General features: G+C 39.5%; 1 protein-coding gene across 7 annotated transcripts in view; it reads left to right on the top strand.

The window, feature by feature from the left end:
• EPB41L5 (erythrocyte membrane protein band 4.1 like 5) overlaps positions 1-23,973 on the top strand; it is a 149,997-nt gene that overhangs the window by 80,279 nt on the left and 45,745 nt on the right. For all 7 annotated transcript variants that reach the window (XM_036254375.1, XM_036254374.1, XM_036254372.1 and 4 more), the window contains one exon: positions 20,187-20,344. In XM_036254375.1, coding sequence (XP_036110268.1) covers positions 20,187-20,344 — 158 coding nt within the window. The remainder of the gene's footprint in view (positions 1-20,186; positions 20,345-23,973) is intronic.

The following is a 23,973-nucleotide window of genomic DNA, read 5'->3' as shown; positions in this document are numbered from 1 at the left end:
CAGATTTCTTTGCATGCCATGTAATTTTTTTGTTTGTGAGTTCAACTTGCCTTGTTTTAAACAAGTTTGTTTTCTTTCCTTCCACTCTTTCCTGTGAGGCAGTTTTGAAATTACCCCAGGCTGCCCTGGCTGGTTTGACTCAGCGGTTGGAGCATCGGCCTGCAGTCCAGAGAGACCTGGGTTCAGCTCCTGCTAAGGGCACGTACCTTGGTTGCAGTTTGTCCCCGGCCCTGGTTGAGTTGTGCGGGAGGCAGCCACTCGATGTGTCCCTTTCATGTTGATGTTTCTTTCTCTCTCTCTCTTCCTCTCTCTCCTTTCCACTCTGTCTGAACAAAAAATGGAAAAATGTCCTCGGGTGAGGATAAAAAATAAATAATTTTAAAAATAAAAGAAATTACCCCAGTCTGACTATTTGAAACCCTTATCCCTGAAAGGATCTTATGGTAGGCTCTTTCAGAGAACCTTTCCAGTGCTTGAGCCAGGATATGGTGTTTTGATTGCTGGTTGCACAGATATTTTAATTTTTCCCTTCCTTTCAGTCAAACACTTTCTTTTTATTTGAAACTGGACTTCTGAATTGAGCCTTTTCTGGCCTTTGTTCTTACTAGAAGATATACTCCCCCTGGTTTCACGTTGAGGCTGACTCTTATTCAGGGCCTCACATGAGATGTCTTGGGTTTTGTTTCTCCCAGGGAGTTGGATTTTTGACTTCAGGTCCTAGTTCCACTCTCAGGTCCCTGAGTTTCTCCTGGAGTGAGTCCCAATTTATTACTAGGAGTTTACCACTGTTGTTTTTGGAAAGCTGAATCCTCTGTTTTATTTTTCTCTTAATTACTGTATCCATCAACTCTTTTATTTCCCTGTCTAGCCCATCATTTATACACCTGCTTGTTTTTAGTAATTGAAACATACTTTAAGTTACAGTAAATCCACTTCTAATCATACACCAATTTAATAATTTCCCCTTCCCCATTCTCATTCTTATGGAGGTGGCAGTGGTTTGTTCTTTCGATCTTCACTTTATCCCCCTTATTTTTGTGGTGTTTACTTTCAGGGTTGAGGATTGAGGAGTAAGAAAGAGGAAGGGAAGCAAAAGTCATACTTGAATGATGCTGTTGTAATCCAACAACTTGTCATGGCATATATTTATATATATATTTAAGTGCTAGCTCCTTTGTGCTATATATTAGTATGTTATTTCAGAGGCCCTCACAGAACCTGTCACTTGCCCAAAATTGGCAATATACTTCATATTTCACCTTTTACAATGCTCTTCTTCTCCCCTATTCCTAGTTCAGCCCTGCCCACAAGTACACCCTCATTGCTTGAGTCATTTTACCCTGGTATATTTGTTTCATGGGTGGCAATCCGTTGATTGGGCTTCAAGCTGGATTTACATACACCTGACTCGAGAAGTACATGCATTTTTTCTTGTCTCTCAACTTTTTATTTTGGAAAGCTTTGAAGCCACAGGAAGTTGAAAGAATGGTGAATGGATAGCCAACCATATGCCTGGATTCCCTACCTCTTAATATTTTGCCTATTTGCTGGCATTTATTTATTTACTTGGCTGAACTATTTGAGGATCATAATGTAGACATATTACTACATCCCTAAGTACTTCTACATGTATCTCCAAAAACCAAGGACATTCTTGTACTTAATATATTATCCCACTCAGAAAATTTAACATCAGCTAATACTGTTATCTAGTATATAGTCAATACTCAAATGTTTCATTAAATGCCCCTTTTAGCTCTTTTTCTTTCTGAAGCAGGACCCAATCAAGATTTCAATTAGTTTTTTGTCTTTTAATCATGAAAAGTTCCCCAGCCTTTTTTGCCTTTTATGACATAGACATTGATTTTTTTTTTAAAGAGTCTGTGCCAGTTCCTTTGCAGAATACCTCTCAACTTAGATTTGTGTGATTTCTCATGATTAGAGTGAAGTTAAACATTTTTACTAATGTTTTGGTTAAGGTGATGTCCATAGATTTCTCTGTAAATACACCCTTTTCCTCCAATATGTGTGGTGTTATTTTGAGATTGAGTGGATATTCTATTCCTAACAGTCTTTCACCCTGTGGTTTTAACATTAATTGATCGTTTTTGCCTGAATCAATTATTACTTTGGTATTTACAATATGGTGATTTTCCAGTTCTGCCATTCTTTCTACAAATATATGTAGAGAGCTTTCCTTTTTTTCTTTTACTTTTAAAGAAAATAATTTGTTAGATTAATAGATTTTAAAAAATGTATTATCATCCATTCCTATTATTTATTTTAGTATGTGACTTGTTTCAGATTTGGCCTCTGAATCTCTGAATTCTTGCTCTGCCAAACAGGAAATGTATGTAGCCTGTCCAGCTGTTGGCCTTTTTCCTCCACGTTACTAAGGTTGGCTCTAGTTGACTCACTGAGTTGGGACCTCTCCATGCTGAAAGATATACTTCCCTGCATGGGAAATATATTTACATTTGCTCCCAATCTTGTAGATTCATACATGAGATTTTCCTAAGAACTCTCCCAAGGTCACACAGGACAAAGCCCTAGTAGTTTCTAATGCTTAGCAGTCCCCTACTAAGATGCCAGTCTTCCCTTTCACGGGTTCTTTTAGAGCCTCCATTTACTTGATCTGACTTTGTAATTCTCTACTCTCCTGGAGCAAAAAAGGAGAAAATTCAAAGTGCTCTCTTTTCCTTTATATTCACTTGCAGAATGTCTTTTTGGGTTTGTTGTCTTTTATGGCCTGGACAATGTGGTGCTCTCAGGTTCTCTTTCAGTAAGTCCTGTTTAGATCTTTAGAATGTGAGATGTAGTGGTTTGCTAGGACTGCCATTATAACTAGGTGACAACACAAATTTTGTCTTACAGTTTTAGAAGCTAGGAGTCCAAGAGATGAAGGTGTAGACTGCATTGCTTCCTTCTGAGGGCTAAGAGAACAATCTGTCCCATGCCTCCCTCCTAGCTTCTGGTGGTTCGCTGACAGTCTTTGGATTGTAGATGTATCACCTGATCTCTGCCTTCACCTTCACATGGTGTTTTCCTTGTGTGTGTATGTGTCCAAATGCCCCCCTCTCCTTTAAGGACATCACTTATGCTGAATTAAGTGTTTACCCTACTTTATTATGAACTTATCCTAAATTAACTATATCTGAAAGCATCCTATTTCCAAATAAGATCACGTTTTTGAGGTACTGGGTATTAGGACTTCAACATGAAATTTGGGGGGGGAGGGGCACACAATTCACCCATAACATGGGTACTTTTTAACCATGTTCTTCAGCACAAATTATGAGAAAATTAAACATTATTTTATATATGGGCTTCTATGTCATTCCTGATTTATGAAGTTTTTATCTTATGTTTGAATGCTATGAACTAAATATTTGTGTCCCCTCCCTCCAAAAAACTTATGCTGAGACCTAATCCTCAATGTGATAGTATTTCGATGTCAGACCTCTGGGAGGTGATTAGCTCATGCAGATAGAAGTCCTCATGAATGGGATTAGTGCTTTGATAAGAGAGATCCCAGGGCAATCCCTCACTCCTTCTGCCATGTCAGGACACAGCTAAAGACAGTCGTCTATGAACTAGGAAGTGGGCTCTTACCAGACACCAAGTCTTCTGGCATCTGATCTTGGACTTCCCAGGCTACATAACTGTGAGAAATAAATTTCTGTTGTTAATAAGTTACCCAGTCTATGGTATTTCTGTTATAGCACTCTGAACATACTAACATGATGTTTAAAAAACTATCTTCTGTCATGTGTTCAAGTTAGGACCACAGGAGATGTACTCTAACCAGTGTTCATGCTGTTTTGTCCAAAAATATTAGTGTTTTTAAAATTTTATGATGAAAACTTCAAAATTATAGGGAGAACATAGGATGAATGTCAATGTGCTCATCAACCAGTTTCAACAAATTCCAGTGTTATGCCATTTTTGTTTCATCTGTTTGCCACATCATTACCACCACCTCTTCTTTTGATGTTGTTTTCCTATTTAAAAAAGCCCCACACCCTGGCCAGTTTGGCTCAGCAGTTAGAGCGTTGGCCTGCGGTCCAGAGAGTCCTGGGTTTGGTTCCCTCTAAGGGCACGTACCTTGGTCGAGGTTTGTCCCGGCCCCATTGGGGTTGTGCAGGAGGCAGCCACTCGATGTGTCCCTTTCACGTCGATGTTTCTCTCGCTCTCTCTCCCACTCTATCTGAACAAAGATGGAGAAGTGTCCTCTGGTGAGGATTAAAAAAAAAAAAGCCCATAAGTAACATGGATTCACTCTAAGGGTGGGTAACAATTGGACCAGTAGAAAAAGGCTTGAAAGTGAATTGATGAGATGGTTTTACATTAGATATTGATGGTGTTAAATATAAAAAGTGCTTGAAGTGCTTTTATTCCAGTAGTTTCCTAATGAGTTTTAGCCAAGAAACCCTTTAAATTAAATCTACCTGTGAATTCTAAATAAAAGTCCATAAGAAAGTTACTGTGGGGAGACTAAAACTCCCTTTTCCATTCCCATACATAAGTCACTCACATAGTCTGCGGAATCCTTTGGTCTCTGTAGAACACATTTTGAGAAAGTAAAGTGGCTTGTCCAAAGTTATACAGCTAGGTGGTTGCAGAGACAGGACTGAGACACAGATTCTTCACTTGCACAGAAATTACCTTTCTTTGTTACTATCTGCCTAACAGTTTTCAAAATTTTTTCTTACTTGGGTTCCAGACACAGATATACAATTGAAACATGGCCTTCATTCCTCTAAGAAAGCATGGAACCTTCTTAATAATGCCAATTCTTTTTCTTTGCACTAACTCAGTATTAGATCAACAAAATAATGTCTGTAACTTTTGAGCTTTCCTGCAATAGACAAATTGGATTGAGAGTCCTATTTTTCAAAGAAATTGTTAAAATAGAATTCATTGGATTTCTAAATGTAATTATCTTTTTTATTTAATTTTTCTGTTGTTTATTGCTAGTGTATAGAAAATACAGTTAATTTTTCTGTATTGATCTTGTATCCTGCAACTTTGCTGAACTAGATTATTACATTCTAGTTTTTAAATTTGGTTAAGGTTTTTTAAAATTAAATTTATTAGGGTGACATTGGTTAATAAGGTTATATAAGTTACAAGTGTATAGTGGTATAATGCATCATCTGTATATTGCATTGTGTGCTCACCACCCAAAATTTAGTCTCCTTCTGACTCCCTTTACCCTCTTCAACCTCTCCCCAAACTCCTTCTCCCCTGGTAATGACTGTAATTGTTGTATGTGTCAGTGAGGTTTGTTTGTTCATTGGTTGCTTCTGTTTTTATATCCTGTTTATGAGCAAAATCATCTGATTCTTGTCATTTTCCATTTGACTTATGTCGCTCAGCATGATACTCTCAAGATCCATTTATGTTCTCACACATACCAGTATTTCATCTTTTCTTATTACTTTTCCAGTGTGTGTGTGTATCACGTTGTCTTTATCCAGTTGAAGGACATATGGGTTGTTTCCTTGTCTTGGCTACCATGAACAATGCTGCAATAAACATAGGAGTACATATATCTTAACAAATAAATGTTTTCAACTTTTTGGGGTACATACCCAGAAAAGGGATTGCTGGGTCATATGGTAGCTCTATTAATTTTTTGAAGAAGCACCATAATGTTTTCCATAGTGGCTACACCAATTTACATTCCCGCCAGTAGTGTATGCAGGTTCCTCTTTCTCTATATCCTCTCCAACATTTGTTATTTCTTGTGTTGTTGATAATGACCATTTTAACAGGTGTGAAGTGGTTTATGTTTGCATTTCCATGATAGCTATAGTCCCATTCATTTATTTTTGCTTTTACTTCCCTTGCCTTTGGGGTCAAATTAATAAAATCTTCTCAGAGACCAAAGTTCAGTACCTATGTTTTCTTCTAAGTACTTAATCGTTTCAGGACAATTAAATACTTAGAAGAAAGTATTTAAGTCTTTGATCTATTTTGAGTTAATTTTTGTATATAGTGTCAAATAGCAGTAGTGTTTCATTCTTTCATATGTAGCTTTCTAATTTTCCAGCACCGTGTATTGAAGATGCTTTCTTTTCTCCATTGTATGTTTTTGGCTCCTTTGTCAAAAATTGGTTGCCCATATACATGTGCGTTTATTTCTGGTCCCTCAATTGTGTTCCATTAGTCTGTGTATCTGTTTTTCTACCAATAATACCATACTGTTTTGATTATTGTAGCTTTGTAGTATAATTTGAAGTCAGGAAGTGTGAGGCTTCCAGCTTTGTTCTTTTTTCTCAGTATTGCTTTGGCTATTCAGGATCCTTTGTTGTTTCATACAAATCTAATATTTGTGTGTTTTATTTCTTTGAGTAATGCCATTGGGATTTTAATGGGGGTTACATTAAATCTCTATATTGCTTTGAGTAATATGGCCATTTGAACTATGTTGATATTTCTAATCCATGGACATGAAATATCTTTCCATTTCTTTGTGTCTTCTTCAATTTCTTTCAATCATATCTTATAGTTATTATGATCCTTTATATACTTTGTTAAATTTATTCCTAAGTATTTTATTCTTTTTGTTGCAATTGCAAAAGAAATTGTTTTTTATTTCTTTTTCTGAATTTTCATTGTTAGTGTACAGGAATGCAGTGGATTTTGTACATTGATTTTGTATCCTGAAACTTTACTGTATTTGTTTATTGTTTCTGATAGTTTTTGGTGGAGTATTTAGGGTTTTCTATATAAAGAATTGTGTCATCCGCAAAAAGTGACAGTTTTACTTCTTTATTCCCAATGTAGATGTTTTTTATTTCTTTCTCTTGACTAATTGCTCTGGCTAGGGCTTCCAGTACTATGTTAAATAACAGTGGTGAGAGTGGGCATCCCTGTTTTGCTCCTGATCTCAGAGGAAAAGCTTTCAGTTTTTCACCACTTAGCATACTAACTGAGGGTTTGTTATATATGGCCTTTATTTTGTTGAGGTACTTTCCTTCTCTATTTATTTTATTGAGTGCCTTAATCATAAATGGATGTTGTATCTTGTCAAATGCTTTTTCTGCATCGATTGATATGATCATATGATTTTTATACTTTATTCTATTACTGTGTATCTATCTCATTGATCAATCTGTGTGTGCTGAACCATTCTTATGCCCTGGAATGAACCCACTTGATGATGATATATTACCTTTTAAATGCACTGCTGTATTTGATTTGCTAGTGTTTTGTTTAAGATCCTTCTTGTTGTTAATCTTCACCTGAGAATATTTTTCCATTGATTTTTAGGTAGAGTGGAAGGGAGAAAAGGAGGAAGGGAGGGAAGGAGGGATAAACATTGATGTGAGAGAGAGACACATCAGTCTGTTGCCTCCTACATGACCCCAAACGGGGCTGGGGATCTGGGGATCAAACCTGCAGCCCAGATATGTGCCCTTGACTGGGAATTGAACCTATGACTCTTCAGTCCTTTGGCTGATGCTCTAACCTCTGAGCCAAACCAGCCAGGGCATTGTTTAGGATTTTTGTTTCTCTTCTGCTTGCACCTTATCTCCATTCACCTATGCCAGCTCAGTCTTTTACCCCAACACTTTTAAGTTTTTGTTGTCACAGATGATCCCTTTTTATGCTATGTATTCATTTCTAAATTGCAGTAGCTATTGTCTTTTTCTTTTTTATAAATGCCTTTACTTCCTTTAACTTTTATGTTATATTTTAGTGTTTCATACCCTACTCTGAATAAGAGCTGCATGTTGCTAGTCTGTTAGTCATCTTGCTCATACTTTTGTATCTTTTTGTTTCAAATAGAAGAACACTCTGAAGTATTTTTTTGTAATGCAGCTCTTGTGGTGGTAAATTCCCTCAGCTTCTGTATGTCTGGAAAAGTCTTTATTTCTGCTTCATGCCTAAAGGATAACTTTGCTGGAAATGTGTTGTTGTTGTTGTTGTTGTTGTTTTCCCAACTGTTTATTTTTTTTGTATTTATTTTTTATTTTTCAATTACAGTTGACATACTATATTATATTAGTTTCAGGTGTACAACCCAATGATTAGACATCATATAGCTTACTACATGATCATCCCTATTGATCTCATCCCCATCTGACACCATACATAGTTATTAGATTATTTTTGACTATATTCCCTATGCAGTGCTTTACATCCTGATGACTTTTCTGTAACAACCAATTTGTATTTCTTAATCCCTTCACCTTTTTCACCCATCACCACAACTCGCCTCACATATGGCAACCCTCATAATGTTCTCTCTATCTGTTCTGCTTGTTCATTATTTTTATTTTTAGATTCAATTGTTGATATGTAATTATTGCCAATTTTTATTAATATATATTTTTTATCTTTTTTCCCCTTCTTCTTAGAGAAGACCCTTTAACATTTCATGTAATACTGGGTTGTTGGTGATGAAGTCCTTTAGTTTTTTTTTTGGTCCAGAAAGCTCTTTATATGTCCTTTGATTCTAAATGATAGCTTTGCTGGGTAGAGTAATCTTGGTTGTAGGTCTTAACTTTTCCTCATATTGAATGTTTCTTGCCACTCCCTTCTGGCCTGCAAAGTTTCTGTTGAGAAATCAGCTGACAGTCTTATGGGAGCTTCTTTGTAAGTAACTAACTACTTTTCTCATGCTGCTTTTAAGATTCTCTGTTTGTCTTTAAACATTTGCATTTTAATTGTGATGTTTCTTGGTGTGGGCCTCTTTGGGTTCTGAACTCTTTGTACTTACTGAACTTGTATGTCTTTTTCCTTCAGCATATTAGGGAAGTTTTCTGTCATTTTTTCAAATAGGTTTTCAATTTCTTGCTCTCTCTCTTCTCCTTCTGGCACCTTCATGATGTGAATGTTGGCACACTTGACGTCCCAGAGGCTTATTACACTATTTTCATTTAAAAAATTTTCCTTTTCATTTTACTGTTCTGATTGTGTGTTTTTGCTTCACTATGTTCCAAATTGCTGATTTGATTCTTAGTGTCATCTACTCTACTGTTGATTCCCTATAAATTATTCTTAATTTTGGTTAGTGTATCTTTCATTTCTGACTGGTTCTTTTTTATGGTGTCAATGTCCTTTTTTATATTGTTGAAGTTCTCACTAAGTTCCTTGAGCATCCTCATAACCATTGTTTTGAATTCTTTATCAGGTAATTTGCTTGCCTGCATTTCATTTAGCTCTTTTTCTGGAGCTTTCTCCTGTTCTTTCATTTGGGACATCTTTCTTTATTGCCACTTTTGGCTGCTTCACTATGTTTGTTTCTGTGTATTAGGTAGAGCTGCTGTCTCCTGGACTTCGTACAGTGGCCTTGTGTAGTAGGTGTCCCGTAGGGCCCAGTGGTACAGCCACCCCTGTCACCCAAGCTGGGTGCTCCAGGTTGCACCCTTGTGTGGACTGTGTACACTGTCCTGAGCCTTGATTGCTGTTGTTATCATTGGGAGGAATTGACTCCCAGGCCATTTGGCTTTGAGGACCAGCTGTGACTACAGCAGAAGAGGTGCTGTGTAGCAGGACTTTCTTCAATGAGACTTTGGTGCTCACCAAGTCTACCCCTTGAGTGTGTTGCTTGTGGAGGTGGTAGGTTGTAATCTGGCATGGTCTGAAGCTTTTCACTGTGTGTACTGGCTCTGGGCCCTCTTGGGAGGTACAAGCCACCACCTGTGCCCTTGTAGGCCACCCAGTATGAGCTACAGAGCGATCTTTAGATGGCTGCTACTTGCACTGGACTGGGGAGGTGCCCAGTAGAGGCCAAGCTGCAAACCAGGGCGGGCTGCTGCTAGTGCCAGGCCTAGGGCCACGTAGCAAGAGATAAGGGGTATGCAGAGGCCAGATGCTGCTTGTTTGGGAGATTTTAGGAAAGTCAGAAGCATGCAGCAAGAGGCCGGTTGTATGGAAAAGCCACTTGGATGGGCCCACAAGTTGGGTGGGGAGGAGTTTCAGGGAATCACCAGGGTGGGGCATACAGTGTAAGCCAGGTTGATGTAGACTCAGATATGGCACCCGCCTGTTGGCTCCATGGTGGTAGCAGTCGGGAGTTCTCAGAAGAAAAAAAAAAGGCCTTTGATAGCACTTTTGTGGGACAGAAAGCTAACCCCCAGCTCTTACCCTGATGCCAGATAACTCAATTCCTCCTTGTAGGTCACTGGTTCTTTTAAAGCTGCCGCCCCCAGTGCTGGAGCTCAGAGGGAGTGAGTCTGAGTAAGTCTGTGTGGGGGCCTTTTAAGAGGAACTGTCTGGGATTCCAGAAGCCCTTTGTCTTCCTCAGCTTCAATTCCTGCTGGTTTTTACAGCCAGAAGTTATGGGGACTTCTCTTCTTGGCACTGGAACCCTGGGCTGGAAGCCTGGTGTGGGGCTGGGACCCCTTGTTCATCAGGGGGAATGTCCGCAGGACATCCCTCCGAATTTTAAACTCTCACGTGTGGGACCAGCCCATTTCTCATTTCTGCCCCTCCTACCAGTCTCCATGTGGTTTCTTCTTGTAGGACTTCCATGTAGCTAGATTTCAGGGGGTTCTGAATGATGGTTGTTCTGTAGTTTAGTTGTAATTTTGATGTGGTTGTGGGAGATTCAAGTACTAACATTTACTTATGCTGCCATCTTGACTGGAAGTCAGGATCTATTATTCTTGGCTTGTGATTTTTACTTTCAATAGTTTGAGTAATTTATTTCACTCTCATTTAGCTTGTACTTTCTGCTGAAAAATCTGATAACAATCTAATGGGTTTTCTTTTTATTAGTTACCATCTTTTCCCTGGATGCTATGAGAATTCTTTCTTTGTTGGTTAAGTTTGACAGTTTTAATGTAATGTGCTTTGGAGAAACTCCTTTTTGATTGTTGTAATTAGTTATTTTGTTAGCTTCTTGTATCTGAGGATCCAATTCTTTGCAAAGGTTTGGGAAGTTTTTGTCAATTATTTGTTTAAATAGGCTCTCTGTTTCCTTCTCTCATGCTTCATTCTCTAGTATACCCATTATTCTTTATATTGCTCCTTTCTTTCTTTCTTTTTTTTAAAATCCTCACCAAAGACATTTTTCCATTTTTTTGTTCAGATAAAGTGGGAGGGAGAGAGAGGGGGGGAGAGAGAAACATAGACTTGAAAGGGACACATCGAGTGGTTGCCACCCACACAACCCATCCAGGGCCGGGAAGAACTGCAACCGAGGTATGCGCCCTTAGCGGGAACCAAACCCAGGTCTCTCTGGACCACAGGCCAATGCTCTAACTGCTAAGCCAAACTGGGCAGGGCGCTCTTTTCCCTAACTTGGTGAAGGAAACAGACATACAAGTCCAGGAAGCACAGAGAGTCCCAAACAAGATGAACCCCAAGAGGCCCACACCAAGACACATCACCATCAAAATGCAAAAGGTTCAAGACAAAGAGAAAATCTTAAAAGCAGAAAGAGAAAAGCAGTTAGTTACCTACAAGGGCGTTCCCATTAGACTGTCAGCTGATGTCTCAAAAGAAACTTTGCAGGCCAGAAGGGAGTGGCAAGAAATATTCAGTGATGAAAAGCAAGAACCTACAACCAAGATTACTCTATCCTGCAAAGCTGTCATTTAGAATTGATGGCCATATAAAGAGTTTCCCAGACAAGGAAGAGCTAAAGGAGTTCATCACCACCAAACCGTTATTATATGAAATGTCAAAGGGTCTTCTTGAAGAAAAAGATAAAATATATGAACAAAGAAAATGGCAATGAACACATAGCTATCAACAATGGAATCTACAAACAAAATGAAGAGGCAGAACAGAAACAATTTCATAGATACAGAAACTGTTTTGTTGGTTGCCAGATGGGAGGGGGGATCGGGGAATGGGTGAAAAAGGTGAAGGGATTAAGAAGTACAAATTGGTTGCTAGATTGACAAACCTCAAAGGGAAGGGGGTTGGGGAGTGGGAAGAAATAAACCAAAGAACATATATGCATAACCAATGGACACAGACAACAGTGTGGGAAAAGGCAGGAGGGGGACGGGAGTTGGGAGGAGGTGGTCAATGGGGGAAAAATGAGGAACATCTAATATATTCAACAATAAAGATAATAAAAAAAATTCTATATAAGTCCTTTCTTCATTCTTAGCCATAACTCTGTTTGTTTTACATAAGGGTTGCTGTAGCATGTACAACTTTAATTTATCACAGTCTACTTTCAAGGGATATTATACTATTTCATGTATAGTGTAAGAACTTTATAGTAGAGGAGTTCCATTTCTCCTCTCCCAGCTTCTTTCCTAACATTTGTCAAGCATTTTATTTTTATATGTTATAAACCCCATGACACATTGTTCATTTTACTTCTTCCTGTAGGTCTTTTTTTAAAACACATTTTTAGTGCACGTTTTTTGGTTATAAATTATTTTGTATGAATGACAGTGTTTTTATTTTGTCTTTTGTTTTTACTGCTTTAAAATATAATTCACATACCATATCATCTACCCATTTAAAAGTGGACAATTCAGTGTTTTTAGTACATTCATAGGATTGTACACCCTTTATCACAATTTTATTTTAGAATATTTTTGTTTCCCCTAAAGGAAAGTCCATACCCATTAGCAGTTCTTCTCAGTACCCCCAGTCATCCTTTTGGCAAGGGAGGAATCCTCTACCTTAAATACTACAAGATGGTTGAACACATGACACCCAAAACTGAACAGATGAGATACACAGCAATCTATTGGTAACACATATTCATAACTCAAGATAGGAGGAAACCTCATAACATACAGGGCCATAGGAGTGTTGCTCACGGGAGCAAAGTGAACAAACATGAACTATGGGAGGATTTATAATAAGATGAGGATAAGGTGACCCCTGGTTCCCACCAGAGGATGTGATTGGCGTCTTTGAATAAATTTACAGGCTGGCAGGGAAGTGAAATTTGTTAGGTTAAGACCATGGTAGAATGAGGCTGGTACAGTTTATAGCAGAACTAGCTGGATGGGGAAACTTTTCCACTGAATAGGGGAGGGTATATCTGATGAGAGCAAGGGAATTCATGGTTAGGCTTTTGGAGCCCTGTGAGGTTCAGAGATGTCAAGGTAGCACTCAATATTGAATCTTAATTTTAGACCTTACACCACAGCAGTCAATCCCCATTCCTCCCTGACCCCTGGCTCCAGCCGTTAGCAACCACAAATCTATACTCTGGCTATATGGATTTGTCAAGCCTGGACATTTCATATAAATCTACTTATACAATATATGGTATTTTGTGTCTGGATTTCTTCCCTTAACATGAGTTGTCCATGTCATAGCTTATATCAGTGCTTCATTCCATTTATTGTTGATTAGTAATTCTCTTTATGGTATACCACATATTATTTACCCATTCCTCAGTTGATGGGTATTTGTACTGTTTTCACTTTGGGCTATTATGAACAATGCTGGCATGAACATTTATTTACACTTTTTGTGAAGATATATTTACCTAGGTCTTTTTTTTAATTTTATTTATTATCTTTATTGTTGAATGCATTATAGATATTCCTCATCGTTCCCCCGTTGACCCCCTCCTCCCCACCCCCACACCCCGCCTTTTCCCACACTGTTGTCTGTGTCCATTGGTTATGCATATATGCATATAAATTCCCATTGAGGTTTGTCAGTCTAGCAACCAATTTGTACTTCTTAATCCCTTCATCTATTTCACCCATTCCCTGATCCCCCCTCCCATCTGGCAATCAACAAAATGTTCTCTGTATCTATGAGAATGTTTTTGTTCTGTTTGTTCATTTTGTTTGTAGATTCCATTGTTGATAGCTATGTATTCATTGCCATTTTCTTTGTTCATATATTTTATCTTTTTCTTCAAGAAGACCCTTTGACATTTCATATAATAACGGTTTGGTGGTGATGAACTCCTTTAGCTCTTCCTTGTCTGGGAAACTCTTTATATGGCCATCAATTCTAAATGACAGCTTTGCAGGATAGAGTAATCTTGGTTGTAGGTTCTTGCTTTTCATCACTGAATATTTCTTGCCACTTCCTTCTGGCCTGCAAAGTTTCTTTTGAGACATCAGCTGACAGTCTAATGGGAACGCCCTTGTAGGTAACTAACTGCTTTTCTCTTTCTGCTTTTAAGATTCTCTCTTTGTCTTGAACCTTTTGCATTTTGATGGTGATGTGTCTTGGTGTGGGCCTCTTGGGGTTCATCTTGTTTGGGACTCTCTGTGCTTCCTGGACTTGTATGTCTGTTTCCTTCACCAAGTTAGGGAAGTTTTCTTCCATTATTGTTTCAAATAGGTTTCAATTTCTTGTTCTCTCTCTTCTCCTCTGGCACCCCCAAGATGCGAATGTTGGCACGCTTGAAGTTGTCCCAGAGGATCCTTACACTATCCTCATTTTTTTTTGGATTCTTTTTTCTTTTTGCTGTTCTGATTGGGTGTTTTTTGCTTCCTTAGATTCCAAATCGATGGTTTGCTTCTTGGCTTCACCTACTCTACTATTTTTTTTTTTTTTAATCTTTATTGTTGAATGTAGAATGTATTACAGATGTTCCACATTTTCCCCCCATTTACCCTCTCCTCCCCACTCCCGCCCCCCTCCCGGCTTTTCCCACACTATTGTCTGTGTCCATTGGTTATGCATATAAGTTCTTTGGTTTATTTCTTCCCACCCCCACCCCCACCCCTTTCCCTTTGAGGTTTGTCAGTCTAGCAATGAATTTGTACTTCTTTTTTTTTATCCTCACCCGAGGACACTTTTTCATTCTTTTTGTTCTAGAGCAGGAGGGGGGGGGGGAGAGAGAGAGAGAGAGAGAAACATCGATGTGAAAGGGACACATCGAGTGGCTGCCACCCGCACGACCAACCAGGGCTGGGGACAAACAGCAACCAAGGTACATGCCCTTAGCGGGAACCGAACCCGGGTCTCTCCGGACCGCAGGCCGACGCTCTAACCGCTGAGCCAAACCGGCCAGGGCGAATTTGTACTTCCTAATCCCTTCACCTTTTTCACCCATTCTCCCAACCCCCTCCCATCTGACAACCAACAAAATGTTCTCTGTATCTATGGGAATGTTTCTGATCTACCTGTTCATTTTGTTTGTAGATTCCATTGTTGATAGATATGTATTCATTGCCATTTTGTTTGTTCATATATTTTATCTTTTTCTTCAAAAAGACCCTTCATCATTTCATATAATAACGGTTTGGTGGTGATGAACTCCTTTAACTTTTTCTTGTCTGGGAAACTCTTTATATGGCCATCGATTCTAAATGACAGCTTTTCAGGAGAGTGTAATCTTGGTTGTAGGTTCTTGCTTTTCATCACTCTGAATATTTCTCGCCACTCCCTTCTGGCCTGCAAAGTTTCTTTTGAGACATCAGCTGACAGCCTTATGGGTACCCCCTTGTAGGTAACTAGCTGCCTTTCTGTTGCTGCTTTTAAGATTCTCTCTTTGTCTTGAACCTTTTGCATTTTGATGATGATGTGTCTTGGTGTGGGCCTCTTGGGGTTCATCTTGTTTGGACTCTCTGTGCTTCCTGGACTTGTATGTCTGTTTCCTTCACCAAGTTAGGAAAGTTTTCTGCCATTATTGTTTCAAACAGGTTTTCGATTTCTTGTTCTCTCTCTTCTCCTTCTGGCACCCCCAAGATGCGAATGTTGGCACGCCTGAAGTTGTCCCAGAGGCTCCTTACACTCTCCTCATTTTTTTGGATTCTTTTTTCTTTTTGCTGTTCTGGTTGGGCGTTTTTTGCTTCCTTATATTCCAAATTGATGGTTTGCTTTTTGGATTTACGTACTCTAGTATTGAATCTGTGTAAATTATTCTTTATTTCAGTTAATGCCTCCTTCAATTCTGAGTGGTCCTTTTTCATGCTCTTGAGGCCCTCCCTAAGTTCACTGAGGTTCTCACTGAGTTCATTGAGCATTCTTATAAGCAGTATTTTGAACTCAGCATCTGTTAGATTGCTTATCTCCATTTCGCTTAGTTTTTTTTTTTATTGGGGTTTTGTTCTGTTCTTTCATTTGGGACCTGTTTCTTTGTCTTCTCATTTTGGCTGCCTCCCTGTGTTTGTTTCTGTGTATTACTTAACGAGCGGTATGGGGCCAGCTGAGACCAGATGCTACTCGTTTGAAAGAATTTAGGAAAAACCTGAAGCAGGATCCAGGACAGACCAATCCTATGGTTAAGCAACTGGCAACAGCTTAGGTGGGCCTGAAAGTTAGGCGGGGCGGGGCGGGGCTTCAGGGAGTCAACAGGGCGGGGCTACCAGTGTGAGCCAGGTTGCTGGAGGCCCAGATATGGCGGCTGTCTGCCGCCCCAAGAAAGGACTCACCAAAGGAACAAATGCCTCTGACAACATGTTTGTCCCTGAGAAAGCCCCCTCTCCAGCCCTCGCTCCAGTGCCAAACAGCTCAGTTCTTCCCTGTATGTCTCTGGTGCCCCTCGAGCTGCCTCCCCTCCAAGCTTAAAGGAAGAGAGTCCGATAAGTCCGTGCGCGGGCCCTTTAAGGAGCTGCCTGGGGCTCCAGCTGTGTCAGCTTCCCTGAGCCTCAGTTCCCGCTGGTTTTTCCAGCCAGAAGTTATGGGGACTTCTCTTCCTGGCACTGGAACCCTGAGCGTGGCATCTCGTGTGGGACGGGGACCCCTCAGTTCTTAGGAAGTATCCTCCTGATTTTTATCCGCCACACACGGATGTGAGACCAGCCCGTCTCGCCACCAGCCCTCGCGCCTCTGCCCCTCCTACCAGTCTGGATGTGGCTGCTGCTTTAATTTCGTAGTTGTAAGACTTGCATTCAGCTTGATTTCAGGGAGTTTTGAATGATGGTTGTTTTGTAGTTGTAACTTTGATGTGGTTGTGGGAGGACGAGATACCGCGTTTACCTACGCCACTATCTTGACCGGAAGTCCCCTTCTCTACTATTGAATCTGTGTAAATTATTCTTTATTTCAGTTAATGCCTCCTTCATTTCTGACTGGTCCTTGTTTATGCTCTTGAGGCCCTCAGTAAGTTCGCTGAGGTTCTCACTAAGTTCATTGAGCATCCTTATAAACAGTATTTTGAACTCAGCATCTGTTAGGTTGCTTAACTCCATTTTGCTTAGTTCTTTTCCTGGGGTTTTGTTCTGTTCTTTCATTTGGGACCTGTTTCTTTGTCTTCTCATTTTGGCTGCCTCCCTGTGTTTGTTTCTATGTATTACTTAATGAGAGGTATGGCACTAGCTGAGACCAGATGCTGCTTGTTTGAAAGAATTTAGGAAAACCTGAAGCAGGATCCAAGACAGGCCAATCCTATGGTTAAGCAACTGGCAGCAGCTTGGGTGGGCTTGACAGTAGGGTGGAGCGGGGCCTCAGGGAGTCACCAGGGTGGGGCAACCAGTGTGAGCCTGGTTGCTGGAGTCCCAGATATGGAGGCTGTCTGCTGCTCCAGGGAAGGGCTCACCAAAGGAACAAAGGCCTCTGACAGCATGTTTGACTCCAGCCCTAGCTCCAATGCCACACAGCTCAGTTCTTCCCTGTATATTTCTGGTGCCCATCAAGGTGCCTTCCCTCCAAGCTTAGAGGAAGAGAGTCCGATAAGTCCGTGCGCGGGCCCTTTAATAGGAGCTTCCTGGGGCTCCAGCCGCCTCAGCCTTCCTGAGCCTCAGTTCCCGCTGGTTTTTCCAGCCAGAAGTTATGGGGACTTCTCTTCTTGGCACTGCAATCCTGAGTGGGGCGCCTGATGTGGGACGGGGACCCCTCAGTCCTCAGGGAGGACCTTCCCAGCTGAGGTGTCCTCCTGATTTTTATTCGCCACACGTGGGTGTGGGACCAGCCCCTCCGCCTCCGCCCCTCCTACCAGTCTCGATGAGGCTGCTTCTTTAACTCCGTAGTTGTAGGACTTATATTCAGCTTGATTTCAGGTGGTTTTGAATAATGGTTGTTCTGTAGTTTAGTTGTAACTTTGGTGTGGTTGTGGGAGGACGCAATACTGCGTTTACCTACCTACACCTGCCATCTTGACCTGTGTTTTTTAAAGCTTTTCTTTTTTTTTTTGCTGGCTATAAAATTTTGGTTGGTAGAGGTTTTTTTTCTTTTTCTTTCAGTGCTTTTAAGATACTTCTCCACTGCCCTCTACTTTGCATTGTTTTTTTCTTTTTTTTTTTTTTTATCCTCACCCGAGGACATATTTTCGTTTTTTGTTCAGATAGAGTGGGAGGGAGAGAGAGGAAGAGAGAGAGAGAGAAACATTGATGTGAAAGGGACACATCGACTGGTCACCACCTGCATGACCCAACCAGGGCCAGGGACAAATTGCAACCGAGGTACTTGCCCTTAGCGGGAACCAAACCCGGGTCTCTCTGGACTGCAGGCCAACGCTTTAACCGCTGAGCCAAACCAGCCAGGGCTACTTTGCATTGTTTGTGATGAGCAATCAGCTGTTATTCTTATTTTTATTTATTTGAATAGGTCATTCTTATCTTTATTTGAATAGACAATATTTTGGGTTGCTTTAAAATTTTTCTATCATTAGTTTTAAGCAATTTGATTATGATATGTTTTGGTGTAGTTTTCTTCATGTTCTTGTGTTTAGGATTTGTTGAAATTCTTGGATCCATGGGCTTATAGTTTTCATCAAATTTGGAAACACTTCAGCAGTTATTTCTTTAAACGTTTGTTCTGTCCCACCCCTACTTTGGAACTCCAATTATCCATATAGTAGGTTACTTGAAGTTGTCTCATTTTGGGTTATTCTGTTCTCTGTGTGTTTTATTTTAGATAGTTTCTGTTACCATTGCTTTACATTAGTATCTAACTTCTTATCTGCTATGAAGGTCATGTAATATATTTCATATCTTGGATACTATAGCTTCCATCTCTAGAAGTTTGATTTGGGTCTTTTTTAATATCTTTCATGTCTTTGCTTAACGTTTTTGATTATATGGAATACAGTTATAATAACTGTTTAATGTCTTTCTTTGCTAATTCTAACATCAGTTCAGTTTCTATTGGTTGATTATTCTCTTTAGTAGGGGATGTCTTTGCATTCCTGGTAATCTTTGAGTGGGTGTCTGACATTCTACCAAGTTCTTCACCTAACAAATTTAACTTAGCTACCTGATACTAGATAATTTTATATTCCACTAAATTTTCTTTCTTCCTTTTTTTTTTTTTTATCCTCACCCGAGGACATTTTTGCATTTATCTTCAGATAGAGTGGGAGGGAGAGAAGGAGGGAGAGAGAGAGAGAAACATCGATGTGAGAGAGACACATCGAGTGGTTGCCACCCACACAACCCCATCTGGGGCCAAGGACAAACTGCAACCAAGGTACAGGCCCTTAGTGGTAACCGAACCCGGGACTCTCTGGTCCGTGGGCTGACGCTCTAACCTCTGAGCCAAACTGGTTAGGGCTTCTCTAAATTTTCTTGAACTTTGTTTTGGATATAGTTAAGTTACTTGGAAACAGTTTGATCCTTTCGAGTCTTTCTTTTATGATGTGTTAGGTGGGTTTGTTGCCATGCTCAGTGTGAATTAGTTATTTCCACTACTGAGGCAAGACCTTCCTGAACACACAATGCCCTGTGAATTATGTGTTTTAACAGTCTATGGAAACAGGCATTGTGGCTCAGTGTGAGTGCCACTAGTACTTTCTCCAGCCAGGGCAAGGAGGATATCCTTTTGGATGGTCTTTTCCTAGCCTCAGAGAGTTTCACACACATTCTCTGATCAGTACTCTGCTGAATACTTGAGGAGGGACCTTCTGCAGATCTCCAGGATTTCCCCCTTGAAGTGCTGCTCTTTCCTGACTGGTACTATGTCCTGTGAACTTCAGCAGTTTTGGTCTCCTTTGACTCTCATCCTCATCTTCTTAATTGAGAAGAGCTAAGGGAATCCTCTGTGCTATGTGCCTCATTGCACCGTCTCTGTGCCATGGCATGGAAATTCTCTCAAGACAATTGTAAGGCCACCTCCTGTGTCTCCCAAATTTCAGAATCACTGCCCTTTGTTTTCTGATGTTTGATATCTTGACAATAGTCCCCTCCCGCCCGTTAGGCTATTTCAAGTAGGAAGTTAAATCGGGTGCCATTGACTCCATCTTCGCTGGAAGAACAATCTGCCCAAAATGTTTTGACAGATGAATAAACTAGTTAGGATATGAACTCTTACATGAATTTTTTCCAACAAAGATTTTTGTTAGTATTTTAAATTCTTTTCATGATAAATTTATTGGTCTAAGTACATTTTCTATTACTTTACAGTTTGCCTCCGAGTATTGATTTGCTAGATAGTCCAGCCTTATTGGAAACAACCATTGTTGATGAAATCAGGGCACCTGACACTGTGGAAACATTGCATTCACCAGGTGAAATTAACACAGCCCCCAGGCAAACTGGATTAGAGGAACCTGAAGTTGAAGGTAAGAGTAAGTAAATGTTCTGTATAATATCAATGGCATCTTTTTATTTTACTTCCCTTTTAAATGAGCTATTTAAGTCAAGAATATTTTATGTAATAGTTAAATTTTAAATTTTAATGTAAAGAGTTATGCCTTCTTGCCTCTTTTTGGCTTAAGGGTCCATTGAAATATTTAAGGTTGCATAATTGAGACCATTAAATATTTGTGTCATTTATGAGTCATTAAATATTTATGAATTTTCAAAGTTGTTTGTTCACTTTATTTCTTGAGTGAAAATTAAGGGAAAAAGTTTCTTTAAAGATTTTTAGGACATAAGATTGAATAGCTTGGACTATTCATTAGCTCCTAGAAAATATTTTATTTTTGTTTATTTATTTAAATTTTTTTTACAAAGGAACCTGCCATTTTATTTTATTTTATTTTTGGTTAGTCTTCACTCGAGGATATTTTTCCATTGATTTTTTAAAAATAAATTGGAAGATAGAAAGGGAGAGGGAAAGAGGAACATCAATATGAGAGAGACACATCTATTGGTTGCCTCCCACATGACCTCACCCAGGGCCAGGGATCAAACCTGCAACCTAGGTACATGCCCTTGACTGGGAATCAAATCCGCGACCCTTTGGTCTGCGGGGCTGATGCTCTAACCACGGAGCAAACTGGCCAGGACGAAAGTATTTTGTTTTTAATGAGGACTATTGCTGCACAGACCCACAAAAATAAACAATCCAGAGAGAAAGCTGGTTTCTTTAACTTTTTTTTTTTTTTATAAAGACATTTTATTTATTTATTTATTTTTAATCCTCATCCGAGGACATTTTTCCATTTTTTGCACAGACAGAGTGGGAGGGAGAAAGAGGAAGAGAGAGAGAGGGAAACTTTGATGTGAAAGGGACACATCGAGTGGCTGCCACCCGCACGACCAACCAGGGCCGGGGACAAACTGCAACCAAGGTACATGCCCTTAGCGGGAACCGAACCCAGGTCTCTCCGGACCGCAGGTGGACGCTCTAACCACTGAGCCAAACCGGCCAGGGCTGGTTTCTTTAACTTTTGAAAAGGTTAAAAAGAAGCAATAAGTTGCACATTGATAATTTCTGTATAATTGTGAATTTGGTTTGATATTAAATTTGTCTTTAAACAAAAGCTTCCTGTTGAATCTCAGTGTAATGTATGTTCATTTAAAAGCAGCTCGTATTGCCATGGCTGGTTTGGCTCAGCAGTTAGAGCATGGCCCACAGACCAAAGGGTCACAGGTTCGATTCTGGTAAGGACATGTACATGAGTTACAGATTTGATCCCTGGCCCCAGTCAGGGTTACATGAGTGGCATCCGATCAATATGTCTCTCTCACATCAATGTTTCTCTCTCTCTCTCTCCCCCTCCCTCCCTTCTACTGTATCTAAAACATCAGTGGAAAAATATCCTCAGGTGAGGTTTAAAAATAAAATAAATAAATAAATAAATGCAGCCTGTATTTAGCCCTGGCCAATTGGAGCATCAGCCCATGGACCAAAGGATCTCGGGTTTGATTTCTGGTTAGGGCCATGTACCTGGGTTGCAAGTTTGATCCCTGGCCCCAGGAGGCAGTCCGCTGATGTGTGTCTCTCTCACATCAATGTTTCTCTCCGCCCCCCCCCTTACATTCTATCTCTATTTAAAAATCAATGGAAAAATATCCTCAGGTGAGGATTAATAAAAAATGAAATCAGCTCATATTTATGCGGCATTTGCCAATTTTGATTTCTATACTAAAATTAGACACCATCTGTAAACATCTCATAGATAACTGCTATTGAGTGTGCTGTTGTCTCTCAAGAATAGTACAGCAATAGTATTTAGTAATTTAGAGATAGGAAATGTTAAGGAAAAGTTACACAGTGATTCTGGTTAACAGAACTGCAGAAGCACTACTGGTATGTGGCATTAACAGTTTGTTATTTGTTCTCTAAGTAACCACTACATGGTTAAACAAATGTTAATATGGTCAAGATTTTATATTCTTATTGATATATACCACGTTTAAATTGTGCTTATGAATTTGAGGTCAGGGAAACAAAAATTAACTTTGATTTATTGTGTTGGTAATTTCAGAATAATGTTCTAATTTTATTTTAAAGGTAGTAGTTAGTTACCGGATTAAGAAAATATCCTCCACTATTGTTTGTCTTTTACTTTCTTTGCCATAATTTCTTTTGGTTAATTTCCAGTTTTTACAGCCTTGACCTAGACTCTATCTTTTGTTAGCAATGATCACTCTTTGTTGCTAGAAAGATGTTAGATAAGAAACTAGGGCCGTCAGAATTTAGATTTAACCAGTAGGAGAACTAGCTTAATATGGAGTATTTCCAGGGTTAAAATGAAAATAGTCACCTATGGAGATGGCAGTATTGATTTTATTTACATTTCATTTTATTTCCATTATATTAATTTAAAAAGTTTTTTTCAGTGCTGCAATATAGAATTGTATTAGCACACATTTGTTTTGTACATACTTTCTAGGAAATTGTACTGGTTTTGCTGAACATGGTTGAATGAACGAAGGATGCCTAAAAAAGAAAAGATCGTATGAGATGTAATAATTCTTCAAATATTTGAAAGCCTGATATAGCAAAAAATTTATTTCATGATGCTTTATTGGTGATTCTTACACCAGTGACTTGAAAGTTAGGGAAGTAGATTTGCAGTCCTTATAGGAAAGAATTTTTTAAATGTTGCTGCCATACATCAGAAATGAATACCATAACAAACAGAAAGTGAGCCCCTCATTACAGAAGATATTCAAGCGGAACTTAAATGCTGTTCAAGTTTTTAAGTTATGACAGAAGAAATTATTGCATAGTGTGAGGGTTTCATCAATAAAATTTAGTTCAGATTTATCTCATTTGATCAAAGTCAATGAAAATTGAGTGTGGTTTTTTTAAATCTTCAGCCGATGATATTTTTCCATTTTTGTTCAGCTAGAGTGGGAGAGAGAGAGAAACATCAGTGTGAGAGAGACACATTGACCGGTTGCCTCCTGCATGACCCTGACCAGGTAGGTCCAGGGATGAACCCCAACTGAGGTATGTACCCTTGACCGGATCAAACTTGAGACTCACTGGTCTGTGGGTGGACACTCACTGCTCAGCCAAACCAGCCAGGGCCAAAATTGAGTGTTTAGATGTTAAGGATTAAGGTCTTAGAATCTTGGTATCCAATTTATTCTTTCTTTTCTTTTGGTTGTAATGTGAACATCCTCATTCACATAGCTGAGTAGTGATAACTAGTAACTTTTTTGTTGTTGTTAATCCTCACCCAAGGATATTTTCCCATTGATTTTTAGATAGAGTGGGAGGGAGGAAGGGTGGGGGTGGGGGGAGACATTGATGTGAGAGACACATTGATTGGCTGCCTCTCGCAGGACCCTGACTGGGGCAGGGAATCTAACTTGCAACCTTTTGGTCCACAGGCTGATGCTCTAACTGCTGAGCCAAACCAGCCAGGGCTAAGTAGTAACTTTTTAAAAAATGGCTTATTCTACAATCTCAGGATGTTTCTCAGCCAAACATATAGCAGAAGAAGCTTTATTTCAACAACAACAAAACACCCAAACTCAACAGTATTAATTTATCAGCATAAGCTAAAGC

This window comes from Molossus molossus, unplaced genomic scaffold (genome assembly GCF_014108415.1).
Source record: "Molossus molossus isolate mMolMol1 unplaced genomic scaffold, mMolMol1.p scaffold_m16_p_11, whole genome shotgun sequence".
In the NCBI taxonomy this organism is placed as follows: Eukaryota; Metazoa; Chordata; class Mammalia; order Chiroptera; family Molossidae; genus Molossus; species Molossus molossus.
The sequence above is the reverse complement of the archived record's forward strand: the minus strand, read 5'-3'. Positions and strand labels throughout refer to the sequence as shown.